Below are 16853 nucleotides of genomic sequence, written 5' to 3' on the forward strand. Positions count from 1 at the left end.
ATATATTAAGTGTTGATGGCAACTGACCACAGGGACTATTTGTACTGAAGGACAAAGGAGTGGTGACAAGTGACAGGAAGGCAAGCGAAGGGTTTGTTTTGTTCTGTTTTTTACAAGACTTGACAATCAGATGCTAATCCATGAAGTACTCAGGGCTTCACTGACAGTTGACAATAAAGAGGTGACGGGGAGGGTGGCTTAGCCCCCAAACTACTTCCCATGCAGCAGCAACTTTTACAAAAGCAGCAGGAATGGAAGCCAAAAGGAAGCCCTTCCTTTGACCAGAGACTGAGCAACCGAAGCGATCAGGCAGGAAGGGCAGAGTAGGGCAGAACCTACCGGATCTTTTATCTTCTGACACCGAAAGGCTTAGCTGCCCTCTGCCCACAAGACTCCTCACTACGCCCAGAGCTCAGGAAAGGGGGAGATTTTGCATCATTCACTATAGCACCAGAGTATAGACAGGGGCAGGTCCACATCCAGCTGGTGTCCTCAGGAACAGAACCTGGCTTTTCCCCCAGCCTCTGATGTGTTTGCAAAGGAGAGGGGGGTCAGAGAGCCCCTGAGTGGCTGACTGGAGCATAGAAGTGTAGAGGGCACCTTCTGAGCCTGAGGATGTGGGGTTCCCGGTATCCCAGGTACCTCCCTCCATCAGCCTCCTCGGTCCGGGCCGGGACCCAGCATGCAGAGCCCTCTTACCCGCATGCTGTGGCGCTTGAAGACATTGTGCCGGTGGAGAGGTGGGGTGTGCAGCGAGTTTACAGGAGATGGATACTCCATAGGGCTGGTGAGCGTAGGTGAGCTGGCACACAGACCCTCGGGGACCTAGTCAGGAGAAGCAAAGAAGCACCAGGCACAGGGACAAGGCAAGAAGGTGGACAATTAGCTGCTACAAACATGAGCACAAAGAAACGATACATGAGCACCGTGGGAAAACCAGGACTCTCTCTCCAGGAGCTAATAAAGAATGTGGGCATCTCATTGGCCCTGTTTGGGAGACATGGTGGAGCAAAACACATGGCTCTCGGCTAGATGTCAACCTAGCCACTGTGGCCTCATACATCTAACAGCCCTCCCATGGGACTCTGTATACGATGGGTCCACACATGTGACTGACCTACTGAGTACGTCTCCTCCTTCAGGGACTCTTCAGAAAAGAGTTATACTTCACAGTCATGTTACAAACTGACAACTGACAGATATGATTAGCACACACGTGTGTGTGAGTGTGTGTATGCATATAGTTTTAAATCACTACTTTAAACATCACAAAAAGACATGTTCCTTCTTAGCAGCATTGCCCTTATCTTCTGCATCAAGATTTTTTCTTCACATGAAGAAGATTTATCTGTTAGTTCTTGGTTGGGCTTGTTTTAGCACTGGGTAGTGACTCTAAGTTGAGGGATGTAGGAGCAGAAAAGAGAAGGGCCCAGGCTGCCTATGACCAAGATGGAAGAGAGAGACACAGGCAAGAGACACCCTGAGACAGGGACCTACAGCTTGGGACGACCCATGGTTGGTGACGACTAAGGTAGGAGGAAAGCTCAGATGGAACCCTTCTCTCTCTTCACTGGCCACCTAGGTTCTGGCCAGGGCCTCTGTGGGGAGCCCCCAGGGGGCAATTTCATTCTCTGGGGAACATCAATTGTCCCTAACTACCTGGGAACTCCTTTTCAGAAGGCTCTGCTCAAGGTAGCAGGACAGGGTGGCTTTAGGCACGCTGCAGGCAGGCACACAGAGCAGCAGACACTGTGGACAGATGGACTGGACTTAAGGCACATCTTAGCTGAGCACAGCCTGATAGAATTGCATTTTGATCTCTGGGTATTCTGAGTTCAAATTCTTTTCCGGCTACCGAAGCAGGCGATGTCCGTTACCTGAGCAGGTCGTTGCTGCTCCCCAAAGGTATGAGAATGGAATTTCAGGAAGGACCAAGATGAGAAATGGCCCTGAAATTTCCCAGCCCTCTGGTTATGTTTACCTGGAATTGCAGGTTGGGAGCCAGAAGGTTGGTCTGTGGAGGGGGTCTGTACTTCGGCCGACTGGGCTGGAGAGAGAACACAGAGAGAAATCAGTCTTGGTCTCTCATCTAGAGTGAACGCAGCTCACCAAGGGTAGTACCAGCTCAGAGGCAGGTCAGGCTTGTTCGGAATGAAGAAGAGGAGGGACAACGTTATCATTACATCCACTGAGCTGAGTGATGGGAAAGTACAAAGGGGCCAGAGTCTCTGCCCTCCTGGGGGCCATGGCTAATTGGAGGGGTTACTGATCTCTGTGTGGCTGGCCTCTCTGGATGTGGGAGCAGCTCCCAAATAGCAGTCAAGAGCCACAGACATCCAGAGGTAGAAGGTCACGGAGGGCTCAGGCACTCAGAGCAGCTTCATGGAAGAGATGAAAACTGAGCTGGGCCCTGAATGAGGGAATGAGGAGAGCACGCCAGGCAAGGGAGACAGGAAAAAAAAAGGCCCTGGACCAGATGGGGCTTTGTTATGCACTGAATGTTTCTGTCCCCCTCAAATTCCTATGTTGAAGCCCTACCTCGCAGTGTGATGGTATTTTAAGGCAGGGCCTTTGGTAGGTAATTAGGGTCAGATGAGGTCATGAGGGGGAGTCCTCTATGGTGGGATTAGTGTCTTTATAATAATATGAAGAAGCACCAGACCTCTCACTCTCTGTGCACTGTGAGGACACAGTGAGGAGGGGGCTGTCTGCAAACCATGAAGAATCCTCACCAGACACTGAACCTGCCAGCACCTTGATTTTGGACTTCCCAGCCTCCCCAGCTGTCTCTTATTTAAGCCACCTGGTCTATGGTATTTCGTTATGGCAGCCTGAGCTGACTGCCACAGGCAGGGTCCCTCCAAACCCACCCACGTAAGGGTGTGGCAGTGGGCTCTGGCTTCTGAGCCCAGAGATGCCAGGGAGGGATGGACACAAAGACTGGGCCTAAGGGCCCCAGGGACACTCCCCATACATGTGCCCTCATGGGGATCTAATTTGTCCCTAAAACATGCCAGAAAGAAAAGTGCTTGAGCCTCTCGAGGGAAGTGTTTCCAGGGTGCTTCCCTGTCCTCGGTGCCCCACGGTCGCCTGCTATCTTGCTGTCTCAGATTCCATCCGCCAGGGCACTGAAGTGGTGGGGGCTGATGGAAGATTGGGTTCAGGGGCTGAGAGGACTGTAGGGGCACATCCTGTCTATGCTGTGAGGTGGGGAGTCGTATAATCAGGCCAGGAGTGCGCCAAACAGGCGCCCAGCTCTGCTGTGATTCAGACCGATGAGGCCAGGCCTTGGCTTACCTTGGGTGGGGGTTCCTGGAAGGCTATGGGCTCCAAGATTTTGGGAGGTCGGTAGCGAGCATTCCTCTCCTGTTCTATAGAGATGTCCTTTTCCATCTGATAAATATCACTGCAAAGGAGTAAGGCGGGTAAGGAGAGAGAAGCAAGGTAAAAAATGCTAGTGGGGGTTCCTCTCTGCTCTCCACTGAAGCCTGGAGAGAGCCAGAGGACGGCCACCAGATGCCATTGTCATTTCCTCTGCAGAGTTGACTGGGGAGAGACAGGCTGAGACATGGACCCTGAGGCTGCTCCCACACTGAGGTTGGGAGGACCACAGGAATGCATGAATCCACAGTGGGAGAAAGTCCTTGGACAGCCAGTCACAGCCCAACCTGGCCGTGGAAGCGTGTCGCCAGCCCACCTCCCCCTGCTTCTTGCCCTCCTGTGTCTGCTACGGCACTGATCCCCTATAGAGATTTCTGATGTCCCAGCCAATGTCATGACCAAGGCCTGGGTTCTACATCTCCCATGTTTTTTCATTCAACATCCAGCGGTGCATTTCCGGTGTGTGCTAAAGGAAAGAGCTGTGGGTCACTCCCACGTTGGCTATGTGCATGCTTCTTGCCTTTCTCACCCCATCCAGTGGTTCCCAACCTGGGAATTATAGATCCCAGAGGAATCTGGAATGATGGCAGAGGTCCATGAATCCACACACTCACATGTGTACCACAGATCGTCTGTAGACTAGGTATTGTGTACTATTGAAACAAATTTCTACGCCCAAGATGGAGGCGCTTCAGGCTGCCACATCAGCCAACCAAGACTCAGATAGCTTTCATGTCCCTCCACATTCTTTGCCTGTCCAGAAACACAGTATAACCAGTCAGCCAATCCCCAAACGCCAAGACAACTCTGGCATCTATACTTACTTCCTTGTTCCTTATTCATTTTCTATTTTTCTCTTCCTTGCTCCTTATTCTTTATCCTATTAAAGCTTCCTGTTTTCTGCCCCATTTTGTTGTGCTCTGGCCCCTTGGGAACAGAGACTGCCCCCTTCAATGGAATAAACTTGGTGTGAAATAAACTTGGTGTCACCTAAGTTGTCTTCTTTCATCACTTTTAGTAGTACCACTGAATACATAATATTTGGCGGTGTGTTTTCAGATGTATATGCATTATATTGTGTGTAATAAAACATTCACCCTATGGCTTACCACATTTTGTTCATCAACAGATACTAAAAGCAGAACTCTCGTGACATAGAGGTATTCTCAAACTTTAACATTAAAAGGGCCCTTCTTATTCCCAAAAGATTGGGAATACTCATTAAATTCTTCTTTAACTCTCTGGAGGACTGCCAGGCTGTGGCTTGGGGGAGGTCTCCTGAGGTCATTGGGTATCCTGCTGATCACACCAGAAAGGCCAGCTCTTCCCTCCATTCATGGCTGGGTGCTGGCCTGGTGTCTCCCATGGGCATCCCTCTCAGCCTGGGGACAGGTACCTTGTCACAGCTCCCCATAGTTCTCAAGCCCAGAATGAATTAAGAACCCCCCCCCCCCAGGGCTTTGGCCCTCTCAAGTCACATATTTCAAATACTTTTCTCCTGGAATCCATTGGTTTTCCTAATCGAACTTTATCGGGGACAAACAGATGAGACTAGAATTAATGAGGAGTGTCCACGAAGGGACAGACAGGAACAAAGAGGTCCTTTAAGCTGGTGGTCTTGCACACTGTTGGAACCCCTTCCCCTACAAAGAAAGACAGTATCCTTCCCACTGCCCTGGCCTGGGCATTCCCAGCGTCCCTTCCTGGGTACCTCCAGCGTCCATTTTCTTGTTCTAAAAAAACACCAGCATGTTGACTACAGGGTTCAAAGTTGCGCTATTTAACACGAGCTAAGCATTACACTCCCTAAAACAGGGGTCAGCAAACATCGCTCCCTGGCCAAGTTCTGCCCTCACCTATTTCTGTATGGCCCCAAACTAAGAATGGTTTTTAATTTTTTAATGATTGAAAAAATAAAAAGAAGAAAAGTATTTCATGACATACGAAAATTATGTGACATTCACATTTCAGAATCCACAAGTAAAGTCTTACTGAAACCCACTCATTATGTGTTGCCTATGGCTACTTTCAGAGACAATGGTAGAGCTGAATATTTTCAATAAAGACTGCATAGTGTGCAAAGCTCAAAATATTTACTCTCTGGCCTTTTACAGAAAAAGTTTGCAGAACCCCGCCCTAAGAGATGCTAAAAGAAGTCAGACCACCTGGAAGTTGATGGCCGGTAGGCTACCAAGGAAACAGAAGACCTTCTAAAAGGTTGACAGCATTTCACCAGGGACCTCCCAGGACTCAGGAAATAATGGCTCTTGGGCACCTGAGGAGGAGCAGACCCTCAGGCTGCAGATACGCCCTTCAGAAGGGAGAAGTGAGCCCTGGGCCACTGTCTTCCCCACAGAACTGATTCCCTTCCCTGCGATCTGAGAGGAAAAATCAAAGGTGCTGTGCTTCCGCTGGGAGGATCGGTGACGTCTACTTGGACACGTGGCTCTGTGTTGGTCAGATGGGAGGTCCTGGTGCCAATGCCAGCCCTACCTGTCCCTGTCTTGGGTGAGTCACCAGCTCTGAACCCGATCTCTCCTCCACAAGGTGGGAACAAGGACCCTGGTGCATGTTGTTTAGGCAAGGTGGAGGTAAATGTCTAAGTGCTGCTACAGAAACTGGGGGCCCTGTGTCCGCAGCCCCCACCCCTGCTCCATGCTCACCTGAGGCTGCACACGAGCTCGGTGAAGCGGGGCCGCTCACTGGGGTCATAGTCCCAGCAGCGGGTCATGAGGGTGTAGAGAACAGGCGGGCAGAGGTCGGGCTTGGGTAGTCGGTCACCCTTCTCCAGCACTGCGATGACATCCTTGTTCTCCAGCCAGAAGAAGGGCTGCTTGCCGAAGCTCAGTATCTCCCACAGGCACACAGCTGAGGGCAGGAGGAGATGGTTCAGGACCCGCCCTGGGGGCAACTTGTGCCCGGAGGGGCCAGTCCACCCTCTCCAGGAGCAACCGGGGCCGTCAGCACTCAGTCCCTGCTGGGAGGACCGCCTGTATTCCCTTGCCCACCGTGATGGCCCACTGAGGGACCAGTCACCTGCACCTGTAAGTGAACTAAGGTCCCCCTCTTTCTGTCTCCTCCACATGGAAATAGTAGGGATCTGTGGGGTGAAGAGGAACCGTCAAAGGCACCCCATTGGGACCACTGGTGCCTTCTCTTAGGAGAGAACGAAGGCTCTACCAGAAAGCGGGGTCTGAAGCCAATGCGTGCTGCCTATGTGATCAAGGGCCAGTCCCTGACCTGCCTGAGCCTGAGCTTTCTTATCTGGAAACTGAGAAGAAGAAGAAGGAGAAGGAGGAGGAGGAGGAGGAGGAGGAGGAGGAGGAGGAGGAGGAGGAGGAGGAGGAGGAGGAGGAGGAGGAGGAGGAGGAGAAGAAGAAGAAGAAGAAGAAGAAGAAGAAGAAGAAGAAGAAGAAGAAGAAGAAGAAGAAGAAGAAGAAGAAGAAGAAGAAGATTTTGCTGGTCAGCTGTGGAGAACCGAGAGGGGTAATCTACGAGGCTGTGTGCTCCATAAGGGTCTGTGTATCACATGGTTTTGTCCTCACCTCTCCCTGTGCCTCCTTCTCAGAACAAACCTCCGTTTGCCTTTGAGGATCCTCACCATGATATCCCCACACTAGTCCCTGGGACTGGTTGGTAGTGTACACACTCCCCTCGAGAGCCTTTTCCAGAAAAATGAACCAACATTGTCCCAGCCAGCCCTTAGTCCATATCACCTCAACCCACCACTGGCCTCCCACCTCTGACACTTTTCAATGGCTGCAGCAAAATAGAACCCTGGCAACCTGGTGGTGGGGTCCAGACCCCTGCATCCTGCACCTCCTCTTAGCTTGGTCATGGAGGTGAGAATCGGAACCCTCATCCACACCTTCCTGAAACTCAACTCACCAAACATCCAGACGTCGCTGGCCATGGTGAAACGGCGGAAGTTAATAGACTCAGGCGACATCCATTTGATGGGCAGACGAGTCACAGAGGCTTTGGGTGGGCAAAGAGGTTTACAGGAGATATTTGGGGAAGAAAGATCCAGAATTATCCAAAAATATAGGCTATTCTCTGGAGACCCAAGGACCTATGGACCCTTGATCATAGCCTTTTTTCTGGGTCTTTGGCTTTAGTGACCACTCCAGGGGCAGAGCAGAGGCTGGAATGTCCCCCTCACCTTTGTAATAGTCCTCATTCTCAATGTACCGGGAAAGGCCGAAGTCTCCCAGCTTCACACACTCAGGGGAGGCCACCAGGATGTTTCGGACGGCAATGTCCCTGGAAGAAGGATACAAAGATAAGGGTGAGGTGATTCAGAATGCTTCAGACAGACAGACAGGCAGAGGAGAGTGCCGGCCAGGGACCCAGCATTCAGAGCAGAGTCAGGCAGCTTCTGTCAGTCAGCCCTTCCCTGACCCACTGAGCCATCTTGCTGAAGCCCAGCTCAGGTGGGAGCCTGGACTGGCCCTCCAATCCCTGCCACACACCAGGCTCTTTGTCATCTCCCATCACCCTTTCTCATGTACCTTCAGTGTGAAACCTATTTCGGGTTCCCGGGACTTATTCCTCATGTTTTCCCGCTTTATTTATTGCTTATATTGTCCCCTCTGCCAGGGATGCGGCCACCCTGCTGATTCTCCAAGGAAGAACCCTGACAACTGTGCAGGTTCACAGCTCCACAGGACTGCATAGGCTTTTGTGATGGCTCAGAGCAGGAGCAGCAGCTCGTAGCTAACTTCAATGGAGTGCGAGGATAGCCAGGACCAGCCAAGTGCTTTACATACCCCGAGTTGTGACACAGAGACCCTCGGGACCCTGTGGTACAGGGAAGGAAACCAGCACAGAGAGCGGGGGGAACTTGCCCAACAGGTTACTGGTGGGTCAGCCTGGGCAGCGTAACTCCAGAGCTAGGCTTTCACCCTCCCAGTGGAGCACCCGCTGACTCAGTTTACCTGCTATTCCTGCATCACTTCTTACCCCAAACTGATTCATCTGCTGGTTTCTCATAAGCAGGCTCACTCCCTGTCATTCGTCTTTATTATCGAAAAGGTGACTTCAAAGCATGACAATGTCGCAGAAACAAAGGAAACAGATCTATTATCCCACCACCTTGGACCCATGACTAGCTATGTCTCACATTTTACCCTTGTGCTGGAAGGTAAGGTCCACAAAGAAAGGGATTTTTGTTTGTTTTGATTATGACTTTATCCCAGAGCCTTGAACAGTGCGTGGAGGCACAGGGTGGGAGTTCCATAATATTTGTTGAATGAGTGGAAGAATTAATTTCCCAACATTGCTTTGCATAGTATCATCACAGGGCCCCAAGCTAACGTCAGTGGTGCTGGATTGAAGAATTTACTCATACACCCATTCTCTCCCCTCCAGGGAATCATGTCCCCCATGGCAGGGACTTTCTTTCAGGGAATGGGAACAAAGCCAGGTAGAAAGGGGTGGATTCCAAAGCTGGAAGGAGAATTGGACTTGGTAGCCTGGGGGCCCTGGGGACCAGAGCAGTATCACCTGTTCTGGCTGGAAGGGCTGGACCCCAGGATCTTCCCGGTGCTGCACTAGCTCAGTCCCACCTGCCTGGGGTGAGGTTACTATCTGTGGGATTCCCACAGATGCCACCACATGGGCTAGCAGGAGGAGAGCAAACTACGAGTAAGTGGGAAGCCATTTCCTGGAACCCACAAGGGAGCGGGCTGGAATCCACTGAGTTATAATCAGACACCGAGGATTTTGGATTCCCCCTTAAGAACAATCACCCTTAATAACAAAATATCACTATTTCCACTTTTCAGATGAGGAAACAGATTCATGAAAGATGCTCAAGTTGTCACATTAGGTAGGACCCAAACTGAGCTTTCTACATACTCTGTGTGACAGCAAAGCCCTTCTTTACCCCAACCTCTCTACCACCAGATCGAGGACCCAACTTCCTCCTCAGTCGCACCTGTGGACACAGTTGATGCTCTCCAGATAGGCCATGGCCTTGCAAATCTGCAGCGAGTACAGGATGAGAGTGAGTACCTTCAGAGAGTTCTTGTTTCGCTCCAGGTAGTGTCCCAGCTGCCGGAAGGGGGAAAGTGCCATCAAGACCTGGACACAGCCTCCACATGAGCCAGAGGCACACGTAGGCAAGGGGTGGGATGTGGAGGAGGGCAAACCCAGGCTGGCAAGACGTTCCAGCAATTTCCTCTACAAACGGTCTCTGGGTTGTTTCCGCAGAATACAGAAGGCAGGGAGCTCTAAAAGCATCCCACCCAGAGGCCCTGCTCAGCTGTGGCCCAACTGTCATCACTAGATTCCTCGCCTGCCGTGTCCAGCTCACCTCCCCGTGGGGATATAGTTCCATGATGATCCAGGTGGGCTCCTCTTCGATGATGCCTATCAGCTTCACGATATGTGGGTGATCCAGATTCTTCATGATCACTGAGATGGGGGAGAGAGGGATAGGCTGACCGGCTCTAAGGTCCAATATGAGGAATGTGCTTTGCTGTCCCACCTGGAGAAACGGGAAGTGACACCCCTCCTCCTGGTGTGGGTCCCAACACTGCTCACACCCTCCCCTGCCCGCATTCCAGGCTCCGCTCCTGTCTTGGAGGTCTGGGTGGTCTGAGGGGTCTCGTCCAGCTCCTGGGGGCCGTGTCTCTCCTCAGAGGACACCTACCTACCTGCCTCACTCATGAACTTCTCCTTGTTGTCCATAGTGCAGTCTTTCTTACAGGTCTTCACAGCTACATTGATTTTCTCCCCTTTCTGCAATGAGTGTGTAGGGCCCCTCAGTCCAAGCCAATGCCCCAAAGAAAGTGTCCCACTCTGGTGTCACCATGGTCTTCTCACAGGCTTCTTTCCAGCCAAGGGAAGACAGGTGACCTCTGGCCTCTGGGTCTCTGCATAGTCCATTCTTTCCCCTTTCTGCCTCTCTTCTCGCCCCTTCTCCCCTCTTCTCTGCTCCTCCTCTCCTCCCTTCTCCCTTTCTTCTTGATCAGGGTGTGTTAGGACTGGAAAGGACTTTGGAGATCAGGTAACTCGAGTCCCTGGTTGTCCAGCAGAGGACACCGAGGATGAGGGGCCAGGGGATCTGCCCAACGCATAGCGGGCATGCGTGGCACATGTGCACGGCCATCATCAGAGGCACATCGGGGCTCTCTCTCTCTTTACTGTTACTTTTTACATGTTTCCTGCCCCTTTCCTTCAGCTCTGCCTTTTCCCCAGACCTGGTGGAAGCATAACCGCAAAGGCAAAGCTTGTCTCTCCCCATCGGTGACCTCAAGACTAACCCCGGCCTCAGATCTACCCGTCCTTTCCCCAGAACTGTATTTTAGTACTCTTCCCCATGTGTATTCTCTCACCAAGAATTGGTCACCCCTCTCCTGCTGCTGTCTCTCGTTTGACCCCTGGCATCACTACCCTTCTTGGAAATGACTCTTGTTTTCATCACTCCCCGGGTATGTCATGAGTACTGCGAAGGCTGAGTGCATGAAAACCCACACATGGCTGCCACCTCCGGCCCTAGAAGAGCTGCGCTCCTCTCTCATCCTACAGAAAGTGGAAGGGGAGTGTGAGGGAAGAGTCCGGAACTCACGTGATTTGTGTAGACACCTTCATAGACCTCCCCGAAAAAGCCTTCACCAAGAATACGATTCAGAACCACATTTTCCCGGGCGATGCCGTACTGTAGTCCTGTGCAGATGGAGAAGCAGAGTCCCAGGTTTCAGAAACTGGCTGACACCCCGGGAATCTGAGAGTCCACAGACCCTAATGCTAGATTCTGCTCTCCTCCTACGTGGGCATTATCAGACTCCCAACAACACCTCAGTCAATATCCAGGGGCTGGGCTGGGCTGGGAAAGGGGATCTAGAATGTTCTGTTGTTTCAGACCCAGGGAAGAGCCACCACCCTTTATCCCTCTGAAGGCTGGTCCCATCAGGCACAGGAAAGGGCAGCAGTGTGGGGATAAAGGAATGATCTCGGCTTTCAACTCAAAGGTGCCTTGCTCAGGTTTGTCCCTGTCTGAGCCACACATGGGAGAGGACAAAGGGAGACAGAAAGCCCCCTTGTGGTGTCACATGTGCCCGTCTCCACCATGTCATTTCATGGGGCCCTGGCTGTAGCTGACACGGTGAGGTCAAGAATCTACCTCCTGGCCTTCGCAAGGTCTCTTCGGGAATCTCGGCGTAGATGTCTGATTCTGCAAAGACAGGGAGAGGACATCCCATGGGCAAGACGCCCTCTGCAGGCACCACAAGGAACCAGGAGTGTGGCTCCCACATCAGGCGAGTGGAACCAAGGCTGACATCACTGGAGGGAAGGGGGCAGGAGCCAGGAGAGAGCTGGGACGCTGCCCCAGGTTTCAGAGTGGCCCCAGAGCCCAGTGTACCTCAGCTAGGCATCCCTGTTTGCTAATGCCCAGTTGTGTTATTTAGAACAAGTTGGTTAGTCTCCCTTAATCTCAGTTTCCCTGTCTGTGAAATGAATGTTCCTGGGGAATGTCCTAAAGATTGAATTAAATAATGCCTATTATACATTTAACATAGACTGAATGTTTGTGATCCCCCAAATTCATATGGGGAAGCCCTGTCCCCCCAGGGTGATGATATTTGGAAATGGGGCTTTTGGGAGGTGATTAGGGTTAGATAAAGTCATGAGGTTAGGGCCCCCTGATGGGACTAGTGCCCTTGTAAGAGGAGAAAGAGACCAGAGCTCTCCATCTCTGCACCATGTGAGGACAGAGAGAGAATGTGGCTGTCTGCAAGGCAGGAAGAATGCTCGTCAGCATGCGACCAAGCTGGCACTTCCAATCTCCAGCTCTGTCAGAAATACATGTCTGTTTTCTAAGCCACCCAGTCAGTGTATTCTGTTATGGTGGCCTGAGCTGACTCTGACAAACATGGTGCCACATACTAACTACTCAATACATGCTCGTTATTATAATTAATGATATTTTCAGCTGTCATTGAGACATCAGAGGGGAATTTCATTTTCCTGTAATTCTGAGGGAATCCTTGATGATGTCACAAGAGCAGGAAGAAGAAAGGCTCTGGGGCCCAGGCAGAGGATCGCAGACGGCGGGCTTACCTATGCTGCAGCTTTCTGAGAGGCGGTGCCGCTGAGCTTCGAGGTTTCTGTAAGAGGAGATGAGAGGGCAGGAGTAAAGTGAGCTCAGAGCCTGACAATGCTTCTCCAGGGCAGCCTCGGCCCACCCTCTTCCACAGCCCCACCGGGAGGGCCACTGTGCCCCCTGCCTGCCTGGAGAACCAACCAGCCTGTTCTAATGGTAATAATCTGGGAGCATGGCTGAGTCGCCAGGAGCAGAAGAGAGGGGACAACAGCAATCCCCCCTAAGATGATGCCATGTGGCATTAGGACATACGAATATCCCTGCAAAAGTTTACTGGTGAAAAATCAGCACTTGTGAAATTTTAGGGTTCTAACGTTCTTCTTCCCCGGAGCCCAGAAACCAGAAACCATGGAGCTGGAGGCTCCTTGTTTGTTCTGGCTTCTCCCGGAAAGACAGGCTGGGTGCAGGGCCTGTTCCCTGCCCACTGGTTGTACTCACAGCGTGGGGATCTGGGGCAGGCTGTTCCGCTTCTCACCGTCTGGAGAGAGGGGAGGAAGATAGGGAGCTGCAGCCAGGGACCCTGGGCCGTGGATGGATGGCTGACCTCACTGCTATGAGCCAACACAAGGGAGACCCCTCCCCGCCATTCAGTGCTCTGATAGTCGGGGTGGAAGCTGGATAGCCTTTGACCTGAATTGGAATCCTCTTTGTAGAAGAAATTCTTAGGCTTCCTCCTGCCACCATCCACAAGTTCCAGCCCTGACCCCTGCTTCCTGATCCCATCCTACACAGAGACACCTACATAGGAGGGACCAGAAATGTCCTAGCACTGGATTACAGCCCTTTGGGGCCACAACATTTCTCCTCCCGAAACCGGCCCCCAGGCTGCCCTTGACCCATGGAGCCAGGGCTTGTAGCGTGGGACCCAGGATGGGACCACAGAGAACTTCCTGCAGAGCTGGGTGAGCACCTCCAAATACTATGAAAGCCATTTTATTCACATATTGGTCAATGGCTTAGCTTCCCCTGCTCTGTCTCAGGGGCTTGGCTCAGCTGTGCCGCCATCTGCCCATTGGGCCAGGTTGCCTGTAAGTGGAAACGCACCTTTCTTGGCATGAATGATGAGAGAGCCTTTGTGCTCCCCCTGCAGCCGGCAGTAACCGTCTATGAGGTCGGCCATGTTCTCAGCCTCTGCCAGAGAGGAGGCTTTGATGGACAAGGACTGTAGAGAAGAGACCAGCCAAGGATGAGACCCTAGAGCCTTGGCTAGAGTCTACCCCACACGTGACTGAAGAAGAAACTGCATACTTAGAAGGAGCAGGACCCTGCCCCCACCCCACCCCCACATCCACCTGCCCCCAACTCAACACACACACAAAATCCATCTGGGCCTCTCCTGGGGCTCGGCTTGAATTCCCCGTAACCACCAGGGGGCGCGCTTGTCATCCCTCCCAACTGACCGCCTTAAACTCTAGGAAAGCCAGTTTTTCTAGGTCTGATTTATCCTGGTCTCAGAGTGCGTAGCACAATGCCTTAGACCTAATAGGTACAAAACATGCAAGAGCAGAAACTGAGAAAAGGGAAGAGGGAGGGAGTAGGGCAGGGGAAAGACAAATGAAAGGAGAGATAAACAATGTCTTTGCACTCTGAGGTCTCTTTGATTCTTCTACCCACAAAAAGCCCAGGGTCCCTGAGGTCTTGATTCTGAGTCATTGTTCACTTATTCAGATTTAGGCCTCTGATTTGTACCTTGATTCTGGTAACCTTTACCTCTGCCCCTACCCCACCCCCCCGCAATTTCTTTCTTGATACTTTTTAAAACAGCTTTGCTTCCTGAGGTAACTTCCTTGTAATTTATCATCATCCTAGTACTTTGTCTAAGAACTACGGTAGGTGCAATTTTCTCAACAAGATCCCAGAAGCCAGGGAACCCTTTGTCTGCTGCCCACTTGAGTAAGAATGTCCAACCTGCAGTTGCACCCCCTTGTTTCAGAGCTTCCAGGTACCCAGAGATGCTTACCTGGGGGGCACCTTCAATGCCCAGCTGCAGTACTGCCTGGCCCTCCTCCACCAGGAGGCACCTGATGGACTTGATTTGCTTGAACTCAGCCAGGCAGGTTGGCTATAGGAAAGGGGGGGGGGCGTGCTTCAGACCATCCCACTCCTGGGATCAAGCCATGCAAATTAGTGAGTAAGAGGGGTGGGAACAAGGAAAAAGTGGGAACTGGGAGTCTCTCAGGGGGATGAAGAGAGAATCAAAGACTATTAAGGCTGGAAGGATCGTCTAGTCCAAGCCCCTCACTTTGTAGAAGAGAAAATGAGTCTGGAGAGCCAGGACTTGCTCAAGGTCATATGCCAAGTTGGTTCCAGAGCCAGGACTTGTCCCACTCCCAGGGGAATGATGGCCCCAACTTGCCATTGAAAGAGCAAGTCTTTTATCTGAGCTAGAAGAGCAGTGATAATGTCCTTCCCTCTTCTCGTCCCACCTAAACCACTCCTGCCCCCCAGCCTCTGTACGGGGCATAGTCACAGGGGAGTAAAGAACCATCAGCCCCACACTGTTATCCCAAACACTCTCTCTCCAGCTGCTCATACCAAGGGCTCTCTGCTTTCAGCAATGGGTCAGGAAGAACCAATGGTGCAGGCCAGGGTAGGAGGCAGCAGAGAGAGAAGATGGCTCAGCCTCGGGCTGGGTGGGGCCTGCCCCCAGTCTCTCTCTACCTTTGCATCTTGACTTGTCATCTGGCGGATGCCTTTAGGGCCGATGACCAGGTCCACAGTGATGTTCCATCCTTGCTGGAATAAAAGGAGAGAGGGGACTGTTGCCCAAAGCTCTACTCTCTGCATATTTCAGAAATGTTTTAAAATCCCACTAAGCTAGACACAGGCCACTGTTTCCCAGGCCCTTCAGCTCCTTCCACCCTAAACCCCTGTCATACAGAGTAGCCCTTCCCCCAAACCCTGCCCACCTCCCAGAGTTGGAGCCAAGGTTTCAGTTCCCTCCCTGAGGCAAGTAGATCAATGTTAGTTGCATTTCAGGGCATGTCACTATAAGCAAGCAAAGCGCCTTCCTGGCCCCCTTGGTGGCCCTGTAGACCCCTTTCCCAAAAGGCCTTTCAGGTCAGGGAGAGAATAATGAGAGTGAGTTATTACAATGAGTTCACAGCGATAGGTCTCCTGGTCGATGTTGGCAAAGCCGGCGAGGGTGTTGAAGAACTTCATGACACACTCCTCCTCCCTAAGTGAGGCGTATTGCTGGAATGTCTGCTGGATCATCTTCCGGAATTGCTTGGGCTGTGGGGAGATGGGCAGGGGTGAGCGGGCTCCTCCAAGCTCTGATTCCTTCCCTTAGTATCTCACCAAAAGCCTTCCTGCTGCTGTAGGACAGTCTCCAGGCCTCTGCCATGAGAGCAATAGCGAGCTCTTACCTAAAGCACACACCTATTGTCTCAAGGGAGGCTCACCAGAGGAGGTAGTGTCCCCAGTGCTCAGGCCACATGGCTTCCGATGTGGAACTGGAGCCAGGTTTCCTGATTCCAAGTCATGGAAAGGGCCCACTGGATGCGTTTTGTCTAGATGGTCTTATGTCCAGATGGATCAAAGCAGCACAGACACCCTGCTGTATCCCTGAGTATCCCCAGCCCAATCCCTTTGGTTCTGGTCTTGGGGAACAGCACAAAGGGGGTCTTTCTGGGCCCCTTGCCCTCTGGTTCCCTTACCTTTAAGCTCTCTTGCATCTGCTTTGGGAAAAACAGGTCCAGCCCCACTTCCTTCCTGAAAGAAGAAGAAAACAAAGCCTCATTTGTCTCCTCCTCATCCCTAACCTAGGACTTCTGGCCAATTAGGGAGAGGCGAGAGGGCTTGAGGACTGGGGAGATGGGTCTGGCCTGGCTCTGGTCTTGGGGTGAGTAAAGTAGGGGGTGATTAGGAAAAGCAGGGCAGCAAGAAAAGAAGGGAGGGGAAGCAGGGGCCAATCCCAGGACTTACTCCAGGAGCTCAAAGTTGGACTTTTTGTCAAGTGCATTGTGGGGCATGTCCTTGAAGAACCGCCTAGAAAGGGAGAGAGAGAGAATTCATGAAGAGGCTGGTGGCTGGAGAATGAGGCCATCAGAGCCAGGTCATCCACTGCCCACACGTTGGCCTAGAAGCCCCTTCCCCCACCAGATGTGGGAACAGCGAGGAATTAAAATACATGAAAAATACAACAGCAATTTTAGAATGATTACGGAGGTGAATGGAAGAATGCTTAATTAGAAAAAAAGGGGACTCAGGTAACATACCTAGGTTATCCCAATCTCTTGAAATCCAGCTCACTCTCTATGTCATTGATTGCCCTTCTCTCATACACCCAAGATCAGTTATTGTGTTACTTTTGACAAAGATGCCCAATCACTTAAGTGTGCCATGCCATGATCTGTGTTTC

General features: G+C 51.8%; 1 protein-coding gene across 3 annotated transcripts in view; it reads right to left on the reverse strand.

The window, feature by feature from the left end:
- Positions 1–16853, reverse strand: part of PTK2B (protein tyrosine kinase 2 beta) — a 108425-nt gene that overhangs the window by 9542 nt on the left and 82030 nt on the right. For 2 of the 3 annotated variants that reach the window (XM_019733123.2, XM_019733124.2), the window contains exons 6-24: positions 16418–16480; positions 16150–16204; positions 15584–15724; positions 15152–15226; positions 14451–14552; positions 13535–13652; positions 12929–12968; positions 12448–12494; positions 11510–11560; positions 10955–11052; positions 10041–10125; positions 9698–9798; positions 9320–9435; positions 7544–7644; positions 7270–7359; positions 6045–6249; positions 3298–3406; positions 1982–2047; positions 700–825 (exon numbers count right to left, since the gene is read on the reverse strand). In XM_019733123.2, the coding sequence (XP_019588682.1) occupies positions 700–825; positions 1982–2047; positions 3298–3406; positions 6045–6249; positions 7270–7359; positions 7544–7644; positions 9320–9435; positions 9698–9798; positions 10041–10125; positions 10955–11052; positions 11510–11560; positions 12448–12494; positions 12929–12968; positions 13535–13652; positions 14451–14552; positions 15152–15226; positions 15584–15724; positions 16150–16204; positions 16418–16480 (1789 nt within the window). The remainder of the gene's footprint in view (positions 1–699; positions 826–1981; positions 2048–3297; positions 3407–6044; positions 6250–7269; positions 7360–7543; positions 7645–9319; positions 9436–9697; positions 9799–10040; positions 10126–10954; positions 11053–11509; positions 11561–12447; positions 12495–12928; positions 12969–13534; positions 13653–14450; positions 14553–15151; positions 15227–15583; positions 15725–16149; positions 16205–16417; positions 16481–16853) is intronic. The other variant, XM_019733126.2, reaches the window with a different exon arrangement.

The sequence above is a fragment of the Rhinolophus sinicus genome, linkage group LG07 (assembly GCF_036562045.2).
Source record: "Rhinolophus sinicus isolate RSC01 linkage group LG07, ASM3656204v1, whole genome shotgun sequence".
Taxonomy (NCBI): Eukaryota; Metazoa; Chordata; class Mammalia; order Chiroptera; family Rhinolophidae; genus Rhinolophus; species Rhinolophus sinicus.